At 41.0% G+C, this 26,910-nt stretch overlaps 1 protein-coding gene across 2 annotated transcripts in view; it reads right to left on the reverse strand.

Annotated features, from left to right (window-relative positions):
* FAM13A (family with sequence similarity 13 member A) overlaps positions 1 to 26,910 on the reverse strand; it is a 135,290-nt gene that overhangs the window by 73,482 nt on the left and 34,898 nt on the right. For both annotated transcript variants that reach the window (XM_050895361.1, XM_050895360.1), the window contains exon 6: positions 2,947 to 3,119. In XM_050895361.1, coding sequence (XP_050751318.1) covers positions 2,947 to 3,119 — 173 coding nt within the window. The remainder of the gene's footprint in view (positions 1 to 2,946; positions 3,120 to 26,910) is intronic.

Raw genomic sequence — 26,910 nt, forward strand, 5'->3', positions numbered from 1 at the left:
AAAATCGGTAAGACATTCTAGAAGACGTAGTCACAACTGTAGCTGCTACTTAATACGCAGATCTTCATTTTAAGGTCAACTGTATGAAGACACATACTGAAAGGTATTTTAAGTAGTATCAAAAATTACTAATCAACCAGAAGTCTTTCATTTTCTCCCTGAAGACCTCTGCTCTAGTGTCAAATGAAACTGATTGAAAATTTATTAAAGATTACAGTCCTTGCTGGGGGGGGCCTTAGGGGCTTAGTGTGTGTGGTTATTTCTTCACTGTTACACTTGTGAGCCTGCTAAAGGTGGAGTTCTGCATCTACTGTTCTGTGTAGCCCTTCATCCTCTTCTGTTCCACCCATATCATGGTATCTGAGCATGGAAAGGGAACAAACCACAGGCGTTTTCATGAAACAGCAAATGATTATCATTGCCAAGAACAACCTTTATTCTTTTCTAACAAAGATCATATGATAGCTGAGCAGATACAGTCATTTCACTAAAACATATCTGATAATTACATATAATTAATGATAACATTTATTTAAGAACTGTTAGTACCTTGTGACACAACCCCCCCCAACAAGAATAGCAGCGTGTTTGCAAAACACTTCATAGTCTAGGTCAGATGCCAGAGTCCTGCTGAAAAAGGTGAAAACTCGTAATGTAGCCTTGTACTGAGATAATACCAGGTAATACCTCACTGTGAGCTTAGATTACACAGGAGTGACACAATACTGCCAAAAGCATGTTTAAAACCACCCCTGATATATCAGAGCACTACATTAATGCAAGGGAATCGGGGTTTCTGACTGTTGCACGGACAGCTGTCCCCCAAGTGTGTTAGGTCTGCTAGAGACCTCTCTCCCCTCTTCCTCTTAGGGGTGGTCCAGGGCCTCCTTTCCGTCCCGTCCTGCCCAACAACCTGCCATCCTGGAGCTGGGTGGAAAAGAGCAAGCACTACCTACTCCTCCTTCAGCAGCAGCAGTAGATCACTGACAGAAAAGTACTGGAAGCTAACAGCAGTGCAGATACTCAACTCAATTAGATAAATATGTACAGAACTGTGATACAGGACAGAAAACTAGGGCATTCTTGAACGAAATGGGATTACAAGAGAATTCATTTCTACAGCTTATTAATTTCCCAGATAAAATTACAGATGCAGACACCGTTCATCTCAAGGCCTGAGCATGGAGATTAGGCTTCTGCCTAATTACAAACACATCTCATTTGGTGCTTAATGTCCTGTGCCAGTATTGGCCCAACTGTCCCATACTTCAACAGTACTCTTCTAAGGAATTACACATTGACGGGAAAGTATGAATTCCTACAGCAAATAATTACATCTTTTGGGGAATGTTCTCCTAAAAGAATCACAATTTTTTGGGGCACCTCATGAAGTATGTCAGTCACACATACCTTCCCAGACACGAGACTCAGCAGTTCTTTGTTTCAACTCTCCAGCAGTTGATTTCCCTTTATACCTTGCAACATGTAGTGGAGTACAGGCAGGGGCACACCCTCTGCCAAGCTCCAGCACACCAATGCAAGAGGCCGTAACTTCTGACTGAGCCCCACCTGCTTGGCCCTGTCTAGCTGGTAGAACTGTATTGCCTTCTCAGTTTTGCCAGCTGACCTGCTTCAGTAATTGCTTCCTAACTCATCTCAGTCAAAAGGAGCTGGATTAATGAAGACGTGTAAATGAACCTGATGTCTTCTGGCTGCAGGAGTTTTGGGGGCGGGCTTGGGGACAGCTGACAGTAAACCACACAGCTGATACTGCTAGAAGTTAAAGAGCATGTGTGCCTGCAAGGGCTAGAAACTGGATTTGACATCTATGCTTCACCACCATCATTGTGATTCAATCTGGTGTTAGTGCATAATTTCCTAACTCATCCCACCATTATTATGAATCAAAATCTGGGGTTAGTGCATAATTTGCTGACCCGTCTTGTAAACTGAGTGCTGTCTGTCTGTCTGCGCTAGTGCTGAGAATAGCACCCGTCTCCTGCTTACACAGTGAAGTCACTCAGTTACGTGTCTGGCAGCACTGCCTCTGCTTTGTGTTCTGCCTTGGTATGCAGAGACACTGCGGTGTTGTGTTTCATGACATGTAAATAGCACTATTTCCCACATTAGGCCAACCCCATATTTCAGTAGCATACAGCAATTTCCCACAGTAACCTGAATCCTTCATGTGCTGCACTAGACACGAGAAGAAAGGGAATGACAGACTCAATTCAATATCCTGAGAACAACAAAAAGATACTGGTTCAGTCTGATGTTCAGGGAACGACTTTACAAGAAACGAAATTGCCCATTACCTGTTCACCTAATTGACAAAGTGCCAGCAATCAAAACTCAAGATACTCTTTTAGATAGATAATCTCATAGATGCTCTAGACAGATAGACTCTTATAGATAAATTCAGATAGATACTCTTATAGATACTCTTTTATTCTCTGTCTTGTCTGAACAACACTAGTACTATCATCATTCCTGCCAGAAAGATAAAACCCCTCAAAAGCCCCTTCCTTTTTGGTTTGAGAATGGGAATAAAGTAAGCCATCTGTTAAGACTTAAACTGGGCAGATCAAATACGCTTAATTACTCAGAGGAGACACCTTGCATTTCGGTTACATCTTGCACTCGGTGTAATTTCTAGTGCCTGATCTTAGATCAGTCCTGTCCATCTGCACTCCTTCACCAAGCAGGCCACCTTCACATGTTTGAAAATTTATATTCGAAAGGCAAACTAAAGCACACAGCTGGCTTTGTGAGGAACCTGTTGGAATGTGTGGCTTCAGCAGGGATACGCACATTAAGTTGCCTTACACCCCAGTATACTGACTTCGTAAGCATCAATGGAAAAAAGTGCTCAAAATGCTCAGAGCTGGAGGTGTAGGTACAGAACAAACAAAGAAACAAACATAAAGACAAAAAAGGAGCACTAACCTGGAGAAAAATGCATCACTGTTAATGAAGGAGAGTTCATCTGTTAAATCTATCTCCTTCCAACATGAACCACCGTCTGTTAATCGGAGGCTGACCTGAGGTATTCCATCTGACAGGCCTGGTTGTGGCACTAAGCATGTTTGGCTGGATCCTTCCACTGTGGACTCTGTCATCTATAGAAGCAAAGAGAGAGAAAAATGAAGTGTGAAAGGAAGAAAGGGCAGAGCAGCCTTTTCAGATAATCTGTAACAGAAAGACATTCCGTACCAGTGTACAAACAGCAAAGAATATGACAAGGTGCAAAATAATAATATAAAATACATATAAATCAAACATTCTGCTTGATAAAGACTATTTAAAGAAAAATAAAGGTGTGTATTGAAAGAACAGGGGCAAGAGTGAAATTAAAAAAAGGAAGGTGAGTAAAATGAAGTTATTTTCTGTATCACAGAAGACAGACTAAAAAACTTCCCATTGAATTTGCTTCTTGACACAACTGGAGAAACAGATGGTAAAAGCAATTATACATCTCTTTTCAACCCCCCTCCCATCCTTTTTAATGGCAACTGATGTCAACACGTGCCCTGGAAGGAAATTTCTCAGGCCGTGAACGTTCTGGATTGGTGTTCTTTGCCGAGGCAGCCAGGACACAGAGTTGGAAGCTCGGCTCCGTAAATCCAAGACAAAGTTTCCAAGCATCACTGAGCCCTTCTACAGGAAGGCCAGGGCTCTTGCTCTGACCTTTCAGCAGAAGTGTATAGAACATAAGAAGAGACAGTGGTGCGTCAGATGAGTGTCCAGTATCAGCGGCAGATAAAGGATGCTTAGGGGAGAAGGAGAGCAAGTTCAGAGGTCTGCCCCTCATGCACTGCCCCAGCTTTTGGCAGTCTGTGGTTTAGGGCTTTTTTCGACTTGGAGGTTGCACCTGGTTCACTGTGTTTAACAGCAGACATTGAACCTAACCTTTGTGATTACGTTCAGTTTTCTCTTGTGTTCACTTCTATCTTTAGCCTTTGCAAGATCCTATGGCTGGGAGTTTCACAACATTGTTACACAATGATTAAAATAGAAAAAAAAAGTACTTCTATTTTAGATATAGTGACAGATGATCTTTCCCTTGTTTTTGACTTAAGAGAATTTGCAAATAATTGTTCCTTACCCACCTTCCACATACCATTCTTGACTTTATACTACTCCAGTAGTAGTCTCTAATCAGACAGAAAAATCCCAGTTTATATAGTCTCTCATTTTACAGAAGTCATTCTGATGCGTTTGATCCTTTTTGCTGCGTTTCTCTACACCTTTTCACCTTCTACTAAGTCCTTTTTGAAATGCAGCCAGACCTGCAGGCAGCATTATATATATGTAGGCAGATTTAGTGGTGGCTTCTTATCAAAATCCAACTTTTTATTTGCTTTCATGACTGCTTACTGAGCTGACAGCTTTGTGATGTTTCTGCACTATCAAGATCTCTTTTCTGAAAACAATAGCTAATTTGGAGCTCATCAGTATACACATTTATATAATTTGTGTTTTTTTGTGGACATTAGTTAGCATATAGTCATAGAAATTAAACTAATCATTTTTTTACCCAATACAGAGTAAATTAGGAGCCTTCTGTAAGTCTCTGTAGCCAGCTTTTAGTTTTTCCTACCTTGAATAATTTTCTATTATCAGCACATTCAGTCTCTTTTTGGGCCATTATTGAAGCAGTTGAATAGCACAGATTCCAACAAAGATCCTTGAGGGACTTCACAGGAAACCTCTCTCCACTAATAAACCAACCATTTATTTTTATTGCTGTCTAATTATTAATCCATAAAAAGTCTTTCCTTCTAATCACAAGACATCTTTGCTTCTTTAAAAACCCTTGATAATCCTATCAAAACCTTTTGAAAATTCAAGTGCACTACATTGACTATACCTATCCACATGCTCACTGGCTCCTCTGTGACATCTTTTTCTCTAAAGAAGTAATACTGGTGCCTCCTAATGACTCTAATTATCCAGTTGTTTATTAATTTTGCTGCCTACTATAGTTTCTACAAATCTGCTGGACAGTAAGTCATACTTTCTGGATCACTCCTGAACCCGTTTCATACCTGGCTTACCCTAAGATTTTTTGTAAAATTCTTGGTTTTACCTCTCTTTTGTAATGCTTTGTTTTGCTCAGTTGTTTTCTAATGCTTTGTGTGTGTTGAAAAGCATCATGGGACAGAAAGCTGCTTCTTACTGCGCTCTGAAGAGAATAAACTGCAAAATAATACGTGTATCAGAGGCAAACCAGAGAGATACACTGAGAGAGCTTCCTGCTTTCAGCCTCTGGACTGCACGCTCGGCAAGATTTTGCCTTCACTGATGTCAACGGGCATTTTGCCTGGAGTCAAGATCTCACCTTTGGACCACCACTGGCTTCCAGCAATACTCTGTTAGCCCATCGCCTGCAGCGGTCACTGACTGTTGACACCACGGGAACCGGGCACACAGAACGTGGACACCAGGCTGTGGCTCTCAGCTGCTACAAAATGGCAGCGGTGCTGTGATTTAAAAGGGGAAGACCATGTCTGCAGGGAAGAGGGGAGGCAGGGAGCTACACGCTGGCAGCATTACAGGAGGCAATCAGAACGGGAAGCAGCAGGGCCTGGGATCTGGAGGCACCAACTCACTGAATTCTGCTGGAATGGCTGTTAAGCCTTTCCTCCCCACTGAAAACTTGCAGTCGCTCATTTAGCTTTTCTGCAGCTGGAGGTGACCGTTGTCTGTCGTGCCTGCACAGGGACATCTCTCACCGTGGCCTTTTGGTGCTACTTCACCACCACCTGCTAGAGCTGATGCCATGCACACCAGAAAAGCTCTCCACCAGAGTAACAAGAAATGGTGACACTACATATGCACAACCCTCTAAGCTAAAACAGTTCCTACACTGTCCTGTTAGTACTTTACAGAAGCACGTGTGGGTGTAAGCAAAACAGACAACTTCTATGATGTACCACATAGGCCAGCAGCGATGGAAGCCTGGAAAACAGCAGGAAGCCAGCCTTTCCACCCCTACCATACTGTGTGCATCCTGATTTTAAGAACGCAATTAACAAAGCTAAATAATTTTCCTACCAGGTACTGCATTTGTAGAATCTGTCTTACCCAACCAGAAGCACTAGGAAACAGGCAACATCTGCCGAACAGCATGCATCAGATTCCCTCTGTGCAAATTGTTCATGAACTTTACACTGATTTACAGAAGCTCCTTATACTGGAGAATTCCATAAAAAACCTATTTATTATTCTGGTGCTCTAAAAGGGAAAAAAAAAAAGTTTTGGTACAGTCTTCAATTCTTCTCGTTTTCTGGCAGTAAAAGATTACTTGGATGCAGGCACTTCCAACAAAAGGCATGCCAATCACATACAAGCTCTGCAGGAAAATTCCGTTTGAAAGATCAGATTCAAATTTAGGATCACCACTGCATTTTTAAGGCACTTCAAAATCATTAAGAAGTGAAAGGAACGAACCAGTGTTCTCCATCCTCTGTTCCAGATGATCTATAAGCTAATATTTTGATAGCTTTGGAAAACAGTATCATAGCATTGTAGTTATTTCTTCAGCAGTATAGTCTAGAAGTAATGACACCTTATATCTGTATTAAACTTACTTTTTTTTTTTACATTTTTTACATTTTTACAAAAATTTACATTTACTTTCCTTCTGTGCAAAACTGCTTTCAGTTGCATCAGTATAAAAATACATGTAGAAAAAAGTATTCCTTGAACTGCTATGTATTAAAAGTTAAATAAACTTTTTCATTTAAGTAATGTGTCTTTAATCCTTATTAACAATAGGAAGGAACAATGTTCACTATCTCATTCTACAGTTTTTAGTGACCCTGTGAAAAAGCCACCTGCACAACTATTGTAAGAGCAGCACTTCACTGGGGTGCCACTGAGATGAAGACATGCCCATGGGTAGACAAAGACTTCTGTAATTTGAATTCCTCACAAAGCAGATTAAAGAACTATGGACAGAGGCAGCTTAAATGCTTTTTGGGTGGTGGAGCTCTCAAGAGAAAATTTTTTGGCAGATTTCTTTGGTCATGCACATGCATATGTTTCATGCTATGAAGTTTGAGAGAACAGTACCTTACAGAGCGAGGACAATACCTTGCAAAACAGCAATGCTATAGGTTATTCATTATCAAGGTGATACTGGGAAGACAAGCGCATTTAGTTGTTAAATGATAGAAAAGAGAAGGGGGAAAAAAAAAAAAAAGACCAACACTTTATAAAGGATATTCTAATTTTCTCCAACACATGCCTTTTTGTGATCAGCCTAATGTGCAACCTTACCCTCTGGGGGACGAGGGTGAAACCCCCGGGAGGGCTATTACAAAGGCACACAAGAAACCTGTAAGAAGTTCAAGCATTAGTTTAAAAGGAAACAAAAAAAAAAGCCCCCATGGAAACTTGTTGCATGTTGTAACAGATTTCTACAGGCCGTATCTTGTTACACTCTGTGCCAAGTATTGTAGGAGGTTTGTAGTTACCTGTGCAGCACACCTTCATTTGCATTTTGCCTCCAGACCAGGCAATCCACCAAATGACAAAGAAAGATTCAGGTGAGGTTTATAAAGGTTGTGAGTGGAAGAATCCCCCCATTCCCCAGGTAAGGACTACCCTTAACTACAAGGCAGTTGTTTTCAGCTCATCATGTTCTTAAAAATATTAACAAACAGAAAAGAAAGCCCCTGCCTATTCATTAAAATACCATCTTGTACAGCAGCTGTTTTGCTTCTCTCAAGATGACTTTTGGAAACAGTATCATGCTTTGTGTTTTAGCTTACAGCCCTTCACATTTGGTTTATGCCGCTTTTAGGTTTTTCTTCAGATTTAACAACAATCATCAAGCAAATGTTAATCCGACTTCACTGCTTATCTGTTTGATCACTGTTACGAAGTCTAGTTGGAGGCAAGTAACTAGCCTTAATGATCTGGATGATGAGGCAGAGTGTACCATCAGCAAGTTTGCAAATGACACAAAACTGGGAGGAGTGACTGACATGCCAGAGGGTCGTGCTGCCATCCGGAGTGACCTCGAGGCCGGAGAAATGGGCTGACAAGAACCTCATGCAGTTCAACAAGGGGAAGTGCAAACTCCTGCACCTGGGGAGGAACAACCAGTACATGCTGGGGGCTACCCAGCTGGAAAGCAACTTGGCAGAGAAGGACCTGGGAGTCCTGGTGGACAAGAAGTTGACCATGAGTCAGCAACGTGCCCTTGCCACAAAGAAGGCCAGTGGTGTCCTGTGCTGCATTAGGAGTGTTGCCAGCAGGTCAAGGGAGGTGACCCTTCCCCTCTACTTGGCACCGATGAGGCCACACCTGGAGTCCTGGGACCAGTTCTGGGCTCCCCAGTGTTGTACAAGAGAGACATGGACATACTGGAGAGAGTCCAATGAAGGGCCATGAAAATGATGAAGGGACTGGTGCATCTCTCCTCTCAGGAAAGGCTGAGAGAGCTGGGACTGTTCAGCCTGGAGAAGAGAAGGCTCAGGAGGGATCTTATCAAAGTGTACAAATACCTGAAGGGACGATGTAAAGAAGATGGAGCCAGGCTCTTTTCAGTGGTGCCCAGTGACAGCACCAGAGGCAATGGGCACAAATTGAAACACAGGAGGTTCCCTCTGAACATCAGGAAACACTTTTTCACTGTGAGGGTGACTGAGCACTGGCACAGGCTGCCCAGGGAGGTTTTGGAGTCTCCATCCGTGGAGATATTCAAAAGCTGTCTGGATGTGGTCCTGTGCAACTGGCTCTAGGTGATCCTGCTTGAGCAGAGGGATTGGACAAGATGACCCTCAGAGGTCCCTTCAACCTCAACCACTCTGTGATTTTCTAATTTTCCCTTTGACATTCTCAGCTATCCAGCAAATGATCTGAACATATGAATTGCTGCAGTGGTGTGGCATGTGTCAAAGGAGCGTTTTGTCCCAGGCGAAATCTAACCGATGTGGTCTGCCAAAGAGAAATCTACAAATCTTTGTAAATACATAAAAAGCTTCGCTTTGGAAGATGACACCAGTAAATCCAAGGACAACCCCAAAGAAGAGGAATGTTTTGGTTGAAGAGCAAATCATTTGATATTTGTCTCCTGAAGTTTTTTACCTGGTGAAGCTTAACCTCAAACTGCATTTGACAAAGATCAGATTCAGCCTGAACCAGATATACTATGGGCTGTTACATTATAGTTACAGGCTGTGGCCTCTGAAAGCATGGGCTATGCTGAAGTCTGCTACTCTGTAATTTACAATACATCTTCATTCTCAGCTAAATAGAAGTAAAATAGTATCAGACGCTACTGATGATCAAAGGGACCATCCCAATAAAGGATAATCCAAACACCAAAGAGCAGACAACTACAAGGAATTACTACACCATACATCCTGCTTTTGGCTTTCAAGTTTTGCTGTCTCAGGAAGTTCAGATGCAAGGAACTGTGTTCGCAGTTTTAATAGAGACTAGTCAGTTTTATGACCAGTATAAACATACATCATGATGGGTGTTAAAGAAAGTGCAAGAAAACCTTTCCCCTAGAGGCATAAGCTGACCAGTCAAGGTGGCATCACCCCACACATACCACTGCCAAGATTCTTCATAACTGACTGGGTGCATCAGAGAGATGTTTCATCTCCCTTGTGAGGTGTCAGAAGTTTTTGGGTTCAAAGATCAAAGATAAATATGCCACATACTCTAAAGATCTGATGTGGCATGGTGACTCTAATCTTTCTCTGTTCTTGAAGAACAGGGACTGTTCCACACCAAGATGAGTCCATAGAGCACTGTGCATATGCATGGACATGGAGTAAAGATACAGATCCTTAGAACAGGTCATCCTGCTTTTCTGAGTACCTCATCTTCTCAAGGAGGAAAAAGAAAAACTTCCAACATCCCAAGCTATGCATGAATATGTAAATAATTAGGGCAATTCAAACCCATTCGAGTAAGTAATTACGAAGTCTAAATGCAGAACTTCTGGAATAAGCTAGCTGTGAGTTTATATTTAAATGTCATAATCGAAAGGATGATAAAGATAATTCCATAAGGTTATCATCAAAAAAAGAGGTATTTAAAACATATGCAGCACATTCTTTTATTTAATACTGCATGAACATAGTACTCTTCTAGACAAGAGAGAAAACTCATTCAAAAACTTCCTTAATAAACAAACGGTACTCAGAGTTGTCCACCAAAACAAAGAGGTCCGTATTACCTTTTGAAGGGCTTCATATTTTGTCAGCCTAAAGCTCTTTCAGCTTACAAGTTGTGTATATCAATACAAATATTCTACAGAATAGAAAAAGGCACGTTTCTTTGCAAAAGCCTAGGTATGGCTGAGCAATGCACGGAAATTTAGAATGTTGTTTTCTTTCTCACTCTAGTCTCAATTTGGCTAACTATCAGCACAAACCTTACATGTCAATCTATCCACTCATCAGTGTTACCTGTTTCATGAACGACTGAGAAAGGGAGACCATTAGCCAGATGTACCTCTTGCCTGACAGCTAACCAACCTGATTCAACCAGTTCTGTCCAGTCAAATAACCAGGGAATGAGCCACCTGCTGAAGTTACCCAGGCTTGGTATTTGGCCACTGATACCTCTTGAAACAAATATATTACATTCACTCCATTTAAAACACCAACTATTTCAATGGGATTTCTAATCACACATACACAGAGCTGTAAGCTCTCTACCAAGGTTACTTAACAGTAACGACAATGACAGTGAATTTTATCAGGCCTTGCTTGGAGACGCAGACTTTTGCTGGAGGGTTTAGGTCATCCTAAGTTGTCCCAGAGAACCAGGTGGAAATTCCTGCTGAGACAGCAAAGCCCTTCAAGTCATTCAGTGAATAGACCAAGTATTTATGCCATACTTGCATTGTTCTCCAAAGCTTCATAGTGTAGTCAGCTCTCACACAACACCAGCTTCACCACCATTTTATTGCATTCAGGGACTTCTGGGATGAATCTGGATGGGATGAATCTCTTGCAGCTGTGAGGACCATGTATCTTCCAAGTCCAAAGACCTTTCAAAGGCAGGGGTAATTCTGCAGTGAGATTTTTCAGTTACATTCCTCTCACACTTCTTTTATTATTCTCTCACTTTCTTTTCCTATGCTCCAAAGGAGGGCCTGATTCATTACATTACTGGCCAAGGCACAGAATTTCTGTGTGTGAGGAAGCAAGTGCCAAAGTCACGGTTTGGATGCTATGTGTACTACACTAGTAGGGACAAAGACATCAGAAAGGCTGTCGAACAACATCATCTAAACATACCTGAACTATGCTGGCATTTTTTTCCATAATAGTAGAGCTTAAGGCAAGGGAAGAGCTAGGGATGTCACCTATCTGGACTTCTGTAAGGCCTTTGACATGGTCCCCCACAACATCCTTCTCTCTAAATTGGTGTCCTGGTTTCGGCTGGGATACAGTAGCTACCAGCTACTAAGAAGAAAATTAACTCTATCCCAGCTGAAACCAGGACAAATGGAAAGAGATGGATTTGATGGATGGACTGTTCGGTAGATAAGGAATTGGCTGGATGGTTGCATCCAGAGAGCAGTGGTCAACAGCTCCATGTCCAGATGGAGATCAGTGACAAGTGGTGTCCATCAGGGGTCTATATTGGGACAAGTACTGTTTAATATCTTCATCAACGACATAGACAGTGGGATTGAGTGCACCCTCAGCAAGTTTGCAGATGACACCAAGCTGAGTGGTGCAGCTGACATGCCTGAGGGATGGGATGCCATTCAGAGGGACCTGGACAAGCTCGAGAAGTGGGCCCATGTGAACCTCATGAAGTTCAACAAGGCCAAGTGCAAGGTCCTGCACATGGATAGGGACAACCCCCAGTGTCAATACAGGCTGGGGGATGAAGGGATTAAGGGCAGCCCTGCAGAGAAGGACTTGGGGGTACTGGTCGATGAAAAAGTGTATCCTGGGCTGCATCAAAAGAAGTGTGGCCAGCAGGTCAAGGGAGGTGATTCTGTCCCTCTACTCTGCTCTAGTGAGACCGCACCTGGAGTACTGCATCCAGCTCTGGAGTCCTCAGCACAGGAAGGACATGGACCTGTTGGAGCGGGTCCAGAGGAGGGCCACAAAAATGATCAGAGGGAGAGAACACCTCTCCTACGAAGACAGGCTGAGAGAGTTGGGGTTGTTTAGCCTGGAGAAGACAAAGCTCCAGGGAGACCTTACTGCAGCCTTTCAATATTTAAAGGGAGCTTATAAGAAAGATGGGGACAGACTTTTTAGTAGGGCCTGTTACAACAGGACAAGGGGTAATGGTTTTAAACTAAAAGAGGGTAGATTCAGACTAGATACAAGGAAGAAATTTTTTACGATGAGGGTAGTGAAATACTGGAACAGGTTGCCCAGAGAGATGGTAGATGCCCCATCCCTGGAAACATTCAAGGTCAGGTTGGACAGGGCATTGAGCAACCTGATCTAGTTGAAGATGTCCCTGCTTATTGCAGGGGGGTTGGACTAAATGACCTTTAAAGGTCCCTTCCAACCCAAACCATTCTATGATTCTAAGTCCTTAAGCCTGGACTGAAATTACAGCAAGAGAACAGTCATCTTTAGTAAGACTGCTGTAAGTGCTAAAAATGGGCTTGTGCTCAAATACTTGCCGAAGCACAGATTCAGTTCAGAAAGTAATAAAATGTAAAAAAGTAATTAAAAATCACCTCGATTCATCACTTCACCTACCACCTACAATATTGATTTTAAAACCACGTAGGCATATTACAGTTGACAAGTTCTCCTCAAAGAAAAAATGCCTCATCATCCTAAATTACTGACACTGGGAGACATGGATCAATAGCTCTATAATTCTTGCCAGGTTTAACAGAGAGTCAGCACAGATAACATAAGCAATAACACATACTTGAAAAATTCAGTTACCAGCTCTCTTCCATACTCAGAACCAAGCCCCAAATCCTTCCTTGATTAACTGCCACACTGAAATCATAAAGTCATGATGAATGCAGTCATCCTTACAATCTGTGCAGCTGCCACTGCCAAATTTGGATTTCTCTTACTCTACTTGTATTTTTAGGCATTAGATCAGTAAAACACCTCCTCTGTACTCCGCCCTACTCAGATTTCAAAGTTATAAATTTGATGCAATCCTAAAGTGTATGAAGCTTTAAAGTTCAACCAAGTTCTGATGTTTTATGCAAATTCCTGTGTCTTAATGAGGACAAGACCCTTTGGATTCAAAGAGCCGAGTATTATCTTCCTTTAAACCACATCACCACAGCCTCCATATTTGACAGAAGCCACTGCAAAGAGCAGAACTGCTTAAATGCTTAAAAGTAAACACACACTTAAAAACGTTGTTAACACTGCATGATTCCAGAGGTAAGGAGCTAGCAAATGCTCTCAGAAAGCCTACGAAATTCAAGCACAGCTATGCAGATATTGCATTTCTAGCTCCAGAGTTAGTTCACTTGTCACTGGCTGTGAATCCCATAATTTTGTGTCAGTAAACTTTCTCAAAGTTAAAGTCATGTCTCTGTTATAGACCGGTCAAAGCCCATGGGTTTCAAATTGTACAGGAATTACTTGTGTCAGACTTAGGACCATTTTCTTGTTTGTAACTGCTGTACTGAATTTTGTCCATCTTCAGTGAAGTTTTAAATTAATGTTGTAACAGCAAGTTACTTACTAATGGTGTTGCAGATATCCAAATCACAGTAAACTCACTGTCTCTAACTGCACCAGATCTACAGAGCTAATCTAAATGAAGAGCAGTAGACACTCATTTTACTTATTAAAGTTAATTGACAGGATTCTGAATATAGACTGAGATTAATTGAGATGGTAACAGTTTTCCCTAGTTACTTCTGTACCAAAACAAATTCCTTGAAACTTTAGAAATGCTGCCAATAGAAAAGTCTGAAGAAAAAGAAATCTGTACAATATGGTGGATTCCGGTCTAAGGCCACATGAGACCACTCTAGGAGACTGCACCTGTGGTTTATCAGAGCTGTTTAAATTATGATGTCTCAGTGGATGTATTTGAGCTTGCTACTCACTGTTCTTTGTACCAGCAAGATGAAAAGGAGATGCATGGAGGAATCAGTTCCAGCTACCCTCATCTTTAAACAAATCTACAGAAACAGGACATCCCAAAATCTGCATACTTTGGCTACATAATTCAAATCCCTGCACTAAATTTAAGGCATCAGTGAACAGGACTGTAGTGGTACCTACGCTGTGGACTGTTCCCTCAGCCTCCAGCTGCATTAACTGGAAAATGTTTGGTTAGATTTATCTTCTTCCCAGACTTGCTTCCCAAACACTAACTCAAACCAGCCTACTCAGTGAATCCCCTAATATAGAAAGGCACAGGAAGGGAGAAGCCCTATGCATATGTCCACTGTATCTTCATTTCCCAGTGTTTAACCACGCTACCTGTGTTTCTTCCATGCTTATTTATTTAACCAGTCACTATTTTGGTTTGAACTGTTTGTATATGACTGAGAAGGCTAGACTTAATGACAAGTAGAAGCTCCCTAAAAGACTTCAATACTGACCCCATTTTTTCCCCGTTAGATCTATTCCCTAAGACATATCATATAACATATTGAATCATTTCGCCACCAGTGAAAAAGCCCTTTTACTGTAAATACGTTGCTGCACGATATGTAGGAAAAATAAATCCAATACAAAATACTTTGATAGCCAAGTGGCCATTTATTATGACCTGGGACAACACTCACACTATTGATATTTAAGGAGAACAAAATTTGCCTGTTTTCTCTGTGCAACTGTGCAATTCCAAATATCAAAGCTGTTGATTAAGTGCTTTACCAAAAATAACTGACACTCCAGTGCTCAAGGAAGGTCTGGACGAACAGTGAAAAAGTAATGCTGGAAACACTTCTGCTAGGGCAGATTCAGTGAACAAATTCCAAATTCTCCCTGAAGGCTAAACATAAAAATTGTACACTCCAGAAATATATAATTTGAACCCAAAGCTATCCTGTCCTAAAAACATTCAAATTCAAGAAATCAACCCGTAGTAAGATGATCTTCAAACCTGGGACTCTCCATGGTACACAACAGGAGATTGTTGGAGTGAACCAGCAATACCTTAAGGCCCCTTTTCTGCAGGAGGCCAGGTGCGTTTGCCTAAGGGAATCCCTTCAGCCTCCTACCCTGTGCAGCTCTACAGGCAGCTTCGTCAAAACGCTGCAAGCATGCAGCATGCATGGGATGGAGGCCAAAAAGCAACACGATGTATGGGCCTCAAGCCAGAAGATACAACAAGCTCCCAGCGATTGCTGACTGCTGCGGGGCATCTGTTTGCAGAAGGAAACCTAGCACGGGCAATGTTCTGAATTGAGGAGGAGAGAACTTTCTCCAAGCGGAGAGGAAAGACTGGGATTGATGTAGACCTTGCTAGTTATGGGTCTGCAGGTGCGGCAGAGAATAGTGGCCCGCAGCTGAACACACAGCCAGTTCACTGAAATTGAAATGAAATATTTAAGTGTCTGATTTGGCAACTGCACCCATCAAAGAGGAATTTCAGCAAAAGGTATGTTGAGGACTCCCTGAGGGACTAAAAAAACCCCCAAAAACTCAAAAGCAAAACAAGCATGCATGCCTTCACATCAAGGAGATATACTGGCTAGTTTCGAAGTAATATACAGGAAAAATTACAAAATAACAAAAATACCTCCTTCTTCTTAAGGCAATACCAAATTCCTTATGTGTATGTTTTCTAGGACAATAATGTAATTAATATATTAATCCTCTCTTGCACTTCTTCCCAGAGATTTCCATCGGCTAACGGTTTGGCACATACTGTCTTTGTGTCACAGATAGTCTTAATGCACTGAGAAAGACTCTAGCCTTTGGTATTTTTTTTTTTTTTTTTTCAGTTTCCCCTCTTAAATTTATGTAATTACTTCAGCATACAAACTGCTGGTACCCTACATCTGCCTGATATATAAGCCTGGTTCCACATACTCTTGCAAAGTCATTCACAAATTCATTTTTGAACTCCAAGGACCTCAAACTCCCCCTTCTCAACTCCTGTGTCTGCACTACTAACACATCACGCTGGCTGTGTTTTCTCTTATGCGCTGGGATTGAGTCTATGCACGTGTCACCGTCAAGTACAAAGCAGGGACAAACCAGCCTCACAGGTAAAACCAGTTAGTGGACAGTAAACGGTATTTACTTTCTTTTCCCTTGCACTTCTGTTTCACATATGGAGACTGGAAGGATAGATCTACCATTGCTTGGCCACAGCAAGTAACTGAGTACTTCTTATGGCCTTTGCTCCATACTGGTGGCTATCCTTCAGTATTTTTAAGCAGTATCAAGCACAGTAGAGATGCTGATGAGATATCAGGCATCCTGCTATCTCAAATTACCAAGTGAAGCTTTGGTAACGAGTCCCAAGGTTGCTTTCATAAGCAGACACCTTGCACCAACCAGGAATTCTGTCACAGGCTCTGACAAAAGCAACTGGACACTATGAGCGTCAAGAATCAGCTTAATCCTCTTTTAGGCATGCTTAGGTGGGGACAGCACTACAGGTCAAGCAATTACTGCTGAACAGTTGGTCTGTACCAAGTCCTTGTGTGGACATATCTAGCCCATAGTCGGAGTACCTCTGTGCAGCAGCAAAGCTTATGGCCTCTTGAGAAAAATAAAAATCAAGCCTCAGTTGCTATCCTGAATGTAGAGTCAGAGCATCCCCACAGACAGCAAGGATAACATAAGTATTTGTATCCAAATCTTAGAGTTCTCACCTGACTAGAGAGACACTGCTCCTCTGGGAATAACTTCTGCCTTTCATTCACTTGGTTTCTTTGGACTCTCCTAGCCTGAACAGAAGATGTATCAACAGTAAGAAGCACAAATATGGCCAGATGATCACAATCAGAGAAGAGATGTAGGAATGAACTTAAAAGGCTGACTATGGTGATGATTTCTGTTTTCAGTTTCCCACAGGGCAACCTTTCTGCTCATGTCTGTATCCAGCTGCCCATTCAGAACAATAGCGAGAGCAATAAAAATTGTGGTAGGTTACTGTAGTTACAATGGGCATCATTTGATATTTCAATATATTCTTAAAATAAATATGCCACCTCCAGTGAAGGAATCTTAAAGCAAATGCTCTGTAAATATCAGCTATGCTGTTAAAGGGCAAATGTTAATGGGACCATCAAAACCCAGGGAACAGAGGTAAGTCAGTACAGCACCCATCACATTCCTCCATCCTTCCTGCTGGCTGTTTGAGGTGTAAACAAGTAAGTGTTTGCCAAAGGATTTCTGCGTTAGAAAAGCGGGAAGCTGTGCCAAAATTCAGAGCTGCTCCACTGAAGTCCATGTAAGTAGGCTGGAAAGTCTCAAACAAGCTGCTGAGAAACCTGTCTCTCTCCATGTATGGTACTTCTCCCGTTCACAGCACGACAATGAATTACACAGTAGTGAAAGAATCTGCTGCCTAAAAGACACTGTTGGCACTGGCCTGAACTGTACTATATCCCATAAAGTGCAGACACATCCTTCAAGGAAAATAAATTAGTTTTACCTCTGTATTTCTCCTGCCCTACAATACCATATGGCCAACTCATTAACAAAGGAACCTGAAGAACTGAAATGACGACCGCAAAGGTTCACCCCAGCTACCCACCCTTGAATCACTTTTCCTTCTCAGCGATAAAGAATGCTGTTTACGAACTCTGTAAAAAAAAGCAGGTTCGGGCCTCAGGGATTTTGAAGAGAGGGGGAGCAGCACTTTCAAGCATACCAATAAACTGGCACTACACGTGCCTGAGCTCAACTAGTACGTGTTTTTATGGCCCTCTGAATCAACACTGGGTAATACAGATAAGCTGAGACTCCACTAGAAATTCCACTAGATCATGTAACAATCCAGCAAAAGAGGGTTATAAATTTCCTGTTCTTGGAGCATTTACCTCTGAACTAGAAAAAGAATCAGAAAATACATTCTGTACTGTAAAAGGATCTTCAAAGTGATCTCACAGTTCTTTTCCATCTCCCATTTTCATGGCATTGTATCTTCATTATAAGTATACCTCTAACTTTAAGTACAAGTCATTGCAGACAAATGACTCGAGTCATGTAGGTGTGTTAGATCAGATTCTTCTGTCACTTGCTAGCAAAAGTTAGAAATTAACATTCCTGCAGTTAGTGTAGGACCAGGCTTGCCGCTGACTGAATACTATTAAGATGAGCATGCAACAGTCAGTGATTGCAGGAATCACACAGTACAGTAATTGCTTTCATTATGTTGAATGGAGATGAAAACCGAGAATGGAAGTGTGTGAACTAAAAGCAGAAAACCCTTTGCTAGCACACTATTAACTGCTCCGTCATGAATTCTGTAACAGCACATTGATGTGTTTCAGTATAAAAATGCATTTAGTTCACACAAAATAATGCTTCCAAGGGAACAGGAGACCCACATAGTGAGAACACAGCAAGCAGCTCTAGCTAAGAACCTATTAAACATTAACCTCCACAAGTCTGCTCAGTACAGGCTGAGGCAAGAGATCTTATTTGCACTGGGCAGAGTGCACACAAGTATATTTTTGTAGTTCTCTAAAAAAAGATCGTATTTACAGTTTATTCCAACACTTGCAAATCTCCTGTCCCCTCCCTATCATCCTCCAATCCATGCTGTTTTTTACAAGGCAATCATTAGGACAAGATTATACCACTCCTCCTACAAACTGGCTGTTTTCTCTTACTTTTAACTTTACTGCATATCTTTACGTTAATTAAGACAAGGGGAAGAACTCGCTGCCATTAAAACAAAAAATGCAAGTTGTAGTAGCTTTTGTCTTTCAAGGTACTAGGCAGGCCTAACAGTCTCATTTTCAGGCTGCCTAGGTTCCTAGGCTACTTGGAAAACTTACAACAAACAAAGCAAAACCAGAACCTCAAACACAGCTCAAGCTGACAATCCGCTGTTGACAATGTTTTATTCTTACATATTAGCTCCTGAAGGACTGGCAGTCTGTTTGATGTTACCCTTTAAAATCCAGACAGTAGAAAGAACATGTGCTCATTTCCAATAATATGTCACATTTCAGTAACTAAGCATATTTTGGAATATATTTTGTTTTTTAAACATCCTGTGAACTTGCAGCTCACAAAAATTAAGTCATTTAAGATATTTTTGACTATAGTTATACTGATTCCTAACTCTACGAGCAGAGATTAAATAACTGTACATCTTCAGAAATCTGACCCTGGTGCTCTCAGAACACTCTCTGCTACTGGGATTCAAACAGTAAACCTAAGTCTTAATTTTCAAATGTGAGTATTTAAAGTCAGGCACCTGCATTCCACATGGAGTACTAAAAATGTCAAAATTTAGTCAACTCACATTTGCAAAGACATAAAAAGCACATGTCTGTCTGTGTTTCTGATAAGAAAGATTATGCAATTACACCAACTTTTATACTTGCATAAAAAAATAGTTTTATTACCACCTACATGCATTTCTGTGCATCTCTGAATTACTGAAGCTTGAGAATTCTCTGAGATTTCTGTTTATTCATTTTTAGTGTTGCTTGTGAAATTTACGAAACTATGGGATGAAATCTGTTGTGCTTTAAAGCCCGATTTCCTTTAAAACCAATGACATGGCTACTATACAGCTGGGATAAATCAACTTGGAGCCATAAAATGACTATCATGCATCCCATGCAGAAGTATTACCTGAGCATCACTCTTCTAAACCATTACAGACCTTCAGAGAATGCTGTGAGGAGTAAGGCTTATTAGCAATTGCATACTTTCCGTTCTCATATGAAGAAAAAATCTCCAGTACAGCATACTGGATACAAAACAAGCTCAAGCTTTGTTTTGCTCAACTGCGTGTGCTCAACGATCAGTGTAACCTAACTGTTTACATCTGAAAAATTACCCAAGTCCTGCTTACTGTCAATAGCTGCCAGCAACCACACTCCCCAGAAAGACAATCCCACCTGGAAAAACTGTCACCTCCCACCTATCAACTCTGAACAATGCAGCAGAGTCTCTCCAAAACCTGCCAAACTAGAGTACAAGCTCATCATGGCATCAAGTCCCACCATCAAGCCCCACTACTGTTACTAAGGGAAATTTTCTACTATCAAGAGTACTTGGGCCAAAGTAAGTAGTTAGCATCTGTACAGGACACTGTCAAAACCCAGGTTTTGCACTAAGTTTCTTTAATGATTTCTAAGTAAGAATTGAGAAGATCATGGGGAAAGCCAGAGACTACTCATTTTATTTCCTAACTTTCAGAGGCAATATTTATTGGCAAATGGTCCAGTCAGAAGTATGTCAGGATAAAGCAAAGCTTCTAGTCATCTCCTACATCTGTGAATGCAGTAAATTTAGAGACTTTCAGATCTTCCTAACATTACAGTATAATAATAGCTTCCATCGGCCCATTCTAAATCATGGACTGTTATTTTCCATAAGATGTATTACCATTGTACCAAAATTCCTAATACTTTATATTACTCAAACAGCTCAACAAGTCTGTAAGCTCCCTCAGGCATGCCTGAGACCATCTTTTAGCTCTGGGTTAACATAGCAGTGCTTCCTGACCCTCACACAAGATTCTTAGGTAAGACTCTGCTACAAACACTAATAATTATCAAAAACCACTACAGAGCACAGCTGACTTGTCCACACCTCCGAAAACAGAAAAGAACTCATTTCATTCAAATCCCACCCCAGTGTTCTTACACCTAGATCGGATGAATTATACCAGCCCAAGGAACAGGTCCTCTTCCTTAGGAAAGCTATTGTGTTGGTAAAGAAATTTTTCTCTCTGGCAGATTCTTTGCAAGTCATACAAAATGCAGATTTTACAATGCAAGAGACTCCACCTCAATAGAAGCTTTAAACCAATTAACTATGGAGACCTCAATGATTAGGAAAGATTAGAACATCCCTAGAATACTCTTTGACCTATTTGTTCTTCAAGAGAATAATCCTTTCACATCAAGAAGTACTGACGCTAATAAAGACAGGTGGTTGAGTACTCCAGCTCCTAGCTTCCTCCCACATGAATGAAGAAACACAATAGGTCAAGGGCATCCTTAAAAGAGAGACTACCTTAAAAGAGAGACTAAATCACAGGCAGGGTATAAGATACTTAGCAATGTCTCTTACTCAGTTACTCTTCCTGCACTTATTTCTCTTTATGTTTATCTCTTTGGACAGACAGACCGACCAGGATTATTGGTGGAAGGTGAGAGTGTTCAATTACATATTTATTTTCAATTACATACTTGAATTAATTTTAGGGAGATGACTAACATCAGCAGAATAAGACTGAGAAAGACCCTAGCACAAAAATACCTCATCTCCCACATCCCGAATAGTTAACACTACTGGCTCTAGATGAGAACCTTGGCAAATTTTTGGTAAATTTCAATGGAATGAGACAATACTTGCTACAGTAGTTCAGCTTTAGTTATTCATTATACCTTTTCTTCAAACAGAATAAACCGTACTGGTTCCTTTATCCATTGCCATTACTAAGTAAGAGGGATTCATGCAGCATACTTGCGTCTTGCACTGTTATCTGGCTGGGATGCAAAGTTCAAACTGAACAGAATACTACCCTTGCTTTTATCCTTTTCAACAAATTGTTGAATGGGCATAAAAATTGTGAAGTTTCAGCCTCAGTCAACTGTAGTCCCAGAGATACTGAACTGCACAGTGAATTTACAGTCTTTTGTATTTGCAACACACTACCACACAGTAACACAAGAGTTTAAATTGCATCTGATTACAATTGCCCCAGGAAGGAATTACGAAAAAAAGAGTTAGTAAAAACAATGGTTATACACTGTGCTCTATTTTAATGATAGAGATAAACTTACTTGTCAATAATTTGGTATTCCAAGACATCTTTGTAACAATCCCATTATTACTGCTGTGCTCACCCTCTCTTTCCTACTTGGTTCAGTAATTAATCCCTTTTTGGCCTCACAAACTGCATAATCAGAAGAAACTGGCCTGTGGGATTTTCAGTTCAAGTTTTAAATGCTGCTAGAAAGCATCAGATCTATTTTGTTAGCTGTTAATACCTAGAAGACTTTAAAACAAACTTGAACTTTATCAATGTGAAGCTTTTTCTTAACTAAGGCACAGATTAGTTTTTTTACAGAAACAAGGAGTCAGATTCCCTTCTGATATAAAGAAGGTGCAGCTCTGAACTTCACCAAAATGTCATCCAATTTACTGCATCAAAGTATTTGGCCTTGTGCCCCAAAAGAGAAGAGTTATTACACATGATTGTTTGCTCACTGACTCTATGCAGGGGCTTTGACAGAAAAAACAGTTGTTGTCGGTGCAGTGATTAAGGCTGCAAATGTCAGTACTAATTTTTCATTAGAAAAAAAAAAATCATGGTAGCTTGTAGGGAGGATCTGACAGATATACAAAGTCATGGGTGGTGGAGAGAACATGGACTGTTCACTATCTCCTTCAGCTAAAAAAACCAAGCAAAAAAAGAAAGAAAAACAAACAGGTGACCTTCAAATGACACTAGTAAAAGCCATGTTTGTAACAAACAAAAGGAGTCAGTTCTTCATGTGAGAGGAAGCAATTTGTGGCACTCTTTGCCAGATGGCATGTTGGAAGCAAAAAGCTTACACATGTGCAAGGGGTACACAAGACAATTACTTTGGACATCACTAAATACACAAACCACATCAAGACCAGGAAAGCCTCTGAAAATAGTCACAAATTGGCAGAGTAACTGAAGCAAACACCTTGCTTCCCTATTCTTACTCCTCCCTGGACATCCGCTTATGGCCAGTGTGGGAGGCAGGACACTAGGCTAGATGGATCCCAAGTCTGAGCCAGTGCAGCTGCTCTTATGTAGGATGAGCAACCATTAAGAGGATTATTCAGTGAATTCAATGCTGTGAATGATTGCAGAAATGATGCATTAGCTGATTGCACTGCGATAGCCTGCAACAGCTGACTTTTCACTGGGTCAGCAGCTGTACACCACAGGGGACGGAATATTCTGTTTCTTTCAGCAGCACCCCACGTAACAGTGCAACGTAGCCTTTGCTTCAGGTAGGTGTCAGCAGTCACACCTGCGATTTTTCCCTAGGCTACACCAAAAGCGCACAACAGTGTTGTCCATGGAGCAGTGCAGAAGAAACAGTGACTTTCAGAGTTCCTGGCTTTCCCTTCATTTGATGTTGGAGCAGTGAATATTACTCAAACTAATGCTGTTCCTGGCACAAAGTTCCCTGGAACACAGCAGTGCAGACGTGACATGCAGCAGCGCTGTCAAGGGTGCCAACGCAGAAGCAAAAGGGCCACAGCAATTACAGAGCTGCTCTTCCTCCTGCTCACAAGGTGAAGAAAATATGGAATCTCTTCCCCTCTGTGATCATGCAAAATCGCTCATGGCTGACTAAGGCTCCGTAAGACACACAAAGTATCAAATGATCTATATTTTTAAGACTAAAATTGTGTAGCTGTCCTGGTTTCGGCTAGGACAGAGTTAATTTTCTTCCTAGTAGCTGGTATAGTGCTGTGTTTTGGATTTAGTAGGAAAAGAATGTTGATAACACACTGATGTTTTCAGTTGTAGCTAAGTAGTGTTTATACTAAGTCAAGGATTTTTCAGCTTCTCGTGCCCAGCCAGCAAGAAGGCTGGAGGGGCACAAGAAGCTGGGAGGGGACACCGCCAGGACAGCTGACCCAAACTGGCCAAAGAGCTATTCCATACCATATGACATCATGCCCAGTATATAGACTGGGGGAGCTGGCTGGGAGGGGTGGTTCGCGGCTCGGGAACTAACTGGGCATCGGTCGGCAAGTGGTGAGCAATTACATTGTGCATCACTTGCTTTATATAGTCTAATTCTTTTAGTATTACTATTGTCATATTATCATTATCATTGTTTTTCATTCCTTTCTGTCCTATTAAACTGTCTTTATCTCAACCCATGAGGTTTTGTTTTGTTTTCTGATTCTCTCCCCCATTCCACTGGGTGGGGGGGAGTGAGCGAGCGGCTGCGTGGTGCTTAGTTGCCGGCTGGGGTTAAACCACGACAGTAGCCAATGGCATGGGGATTTTCAAAGGCATTTTCTAATTCATGTGGTCACAGGTATTTTCATGACTGTTAACTGGATGGAATAACTAATTTTTACTCAGATATCAGTTCACAGAGCTATCACTCAGTGGCACAGATACCTTCAGGAAAAATACAGACAATGATTTAACATGAACAGTAATTAAAAAAAAATCTCTTTGCAATGTATTAGGAATCCTTTCCATTTTGTACCCAGAAAGTGATGAAAACATCCTTGTTAGAAGGGGGAACAACGTTAGCAAAGCTGTTAAACATTCTCTTACCTAAACAAACCACGTAACAAAGATTGAAACAGCCAGTATTTATATATGGGATTTTTGCCTTGGTTGCTATTGGCATATAAGAAGAGTAAAGCTGACTCGGTATCTATCTGCTGTTCTACCTTGCCATCATTTACACTATACTTTAATAACCAGAATTCAGCAGAGCTGTTTCAGACAGAACTAATAAAAAGCAAAATCTCACAGTTTGCAAAAAACGCATCATTGCTTTTCAATATGAAACTAATACCCTATTCAGTTCCCCTTTCATTTCCTTTTGTTCTCCCAAGACTATTTATGTATATGACCTTTTACCTGAGACCATATCTCTTAATAAACAGCTAAAGGTTACTCTGTTTTGCTTCAGTACAACCTTAACCCACTGCAATTATTGCCACGAAACACGTACAAAGGTCATGAACTGTGATACGAAAGCAAGAGAGAGATGCGGAAATCCATTATTTTTAGAGAGGACTGCAATATAAAACAGGAAATGACAAACATAGTAATAATCCCACGATATACCTCAATGCTGGCAACTACATCTGTGGAATATCATGGTATTTTCTAGGAGGAAGAGAAAAATGCGTCTCCAGCCATCCAGGAGGACCAGTTACTGAACACGGCAAAAAGTTAAACTGGTAATACTGGGATCAAATATAATTCCAGAACTTGTAAAAGGTTACAAAGACTTCACTGAGTGAAAACATTCATCTTTCATGCCCACCTCCACAATTTATAAGTGCCCATCATATATTAGCTGGCAGGGTTAAGGTGTCATGCAATAGGTTAATGACCACAACTCAGCTTCTCATGGCTGAGGTACAAATAAGGAGCCTGCAGCAGAATTTAAGATTAAAAAAACCAAATCAAACATTTACGAAGTGACACAACAACATTGCTCTCTTGCTGGGTGTACCTAATGTGTGTGTGTGTGTATTCAGTAACAACAGAACTAAGATCAGTTCCAGGGGAACATTTTATTCTCCCTTGCAATTTTGAAAACTGGAGTCTGATTTATCTATTTACTGTAATGTTATTCATAAATAGAAAAAGTATGATCTAAAAGAAAAACATGACCTAGCTACGGGAGAAACCCAGGCTCTCCAGACCTGCATCTCATGTTACAGTTGCTTAAACTCAGTCCTGGAAAAGCCAAATTGCATTTCTGATCTAAAAATCAAAGTACTCACAAGGAAAAAAAGTTTTTCACACATGTAGTTCAGCAATGTTACTTTTAAAAGGAGTATCTGATGTTGCAGTGAGTTAGCGAGTCCTAAGTGTCTCTATATTGTTCTAGTTACTAGTGTAAGATTTCCAGCATACAGAGAACAGACTCCATTCTTCATACTGAAACTGAGATGTTCACTGCTGGCAATTAAGGTCAAATGCTGCTGGGATCTGCTGGATAGATCAGATTTTCAAGAGCGTACATATTCAGACACATACAGAGCGTCTGGCCCCTTGTGTCCCTTGCATCACTTACTCCTGTTGCTCTTAGACTGCCTTGAGCCCTATTTATTACAAGTAAGTTTTGGGGCACCAGAAACCCTGCAAAGCAGTGGATGTCATAGGCACACCAGGGTGTACCAACCAGCTTCTCCTGGACAAGCTGGATCTTCATAGTACTCAAAGGAGGGCTTTTCAAAAATGCATAGGACTTACAGTGAAGTCAATGAGCATTTCACTACTCTTACAATGGGAAAAAGAATTAATTCAGCACTGAGCCCTTCTGAAGCTCCCACCTTGAAAGTACTACAGATGAAGCTAATGGCAGAGGTTAGTGAGAATTAAACTCCCAGGGGCTGAAAAATGTCTTACACTTCTTCACTTTGGATCAGTCCTGATTGCCTGCAATATGTCCTTGTTATAAATGCAGCACTGACTGCTGATTTATACAGAGGGAATAATGCTGATCATTTTGTGTAAGCTGGTTAACTGAATGACTAATTAATGAGAAACAGAATAAACATTGGGGAATCTGAACAGGAGGAACTGAGAGATTTGTCTTAGAAAAATTCTCATCCTCCTGCTAACCTCCTTTTTCCCCCATGGGTACAGCAAGGATGCTCAGAAACAGCTGGCTAGAGCTGGGGCTCACATGCTTATTTTACTGTACCTTATTTCTTGGTGCTGACTTTGATGCTTTACTTTTGAAAGATGTTGTTGTACTGACTGAGATGGACTGCTCCCAAGTGCTAAATCACAATGTCACTCCTCTCCCCCCCAAAAAAACCCCCAAACCCAAACAAAACAACAAGAGAATTGTTTTTCATTCATTGTCAAGTAAAACGTGCAAATACAGCCCGAGACACACATACAGATCTTATTTTCTCTAGATTTTGGCTATGTGGTATTATCATGGGGCAATGATAATATCACTGGGCATTTGGTTAAAGAAAGAATTGTGAGAGAGTAAAAGCAAAGTTCCTAAGCATCTCAACTGCAAAATTTGCCAGCTGGGTTCAAAAAATTTATAGTATACTAGAAATATGGACAGCAGGATAGAAAAAGACATTTGTTATATACCTT

This window comes from Gymnogyps californianus, chromosome 4, assembly GCF_018139145.2.
Source record: "Gymnogyps californianus isolate 813 chromosome 4, ASM1813914v2, whole genome shotgun sequence".
Classification (NCBI taxonomy): Eukaryota; Metazoa; Chordata; class Aves; order Accipitriformes; family Cathartidae; genus Gymnogyps; species Gymnogyps californianus.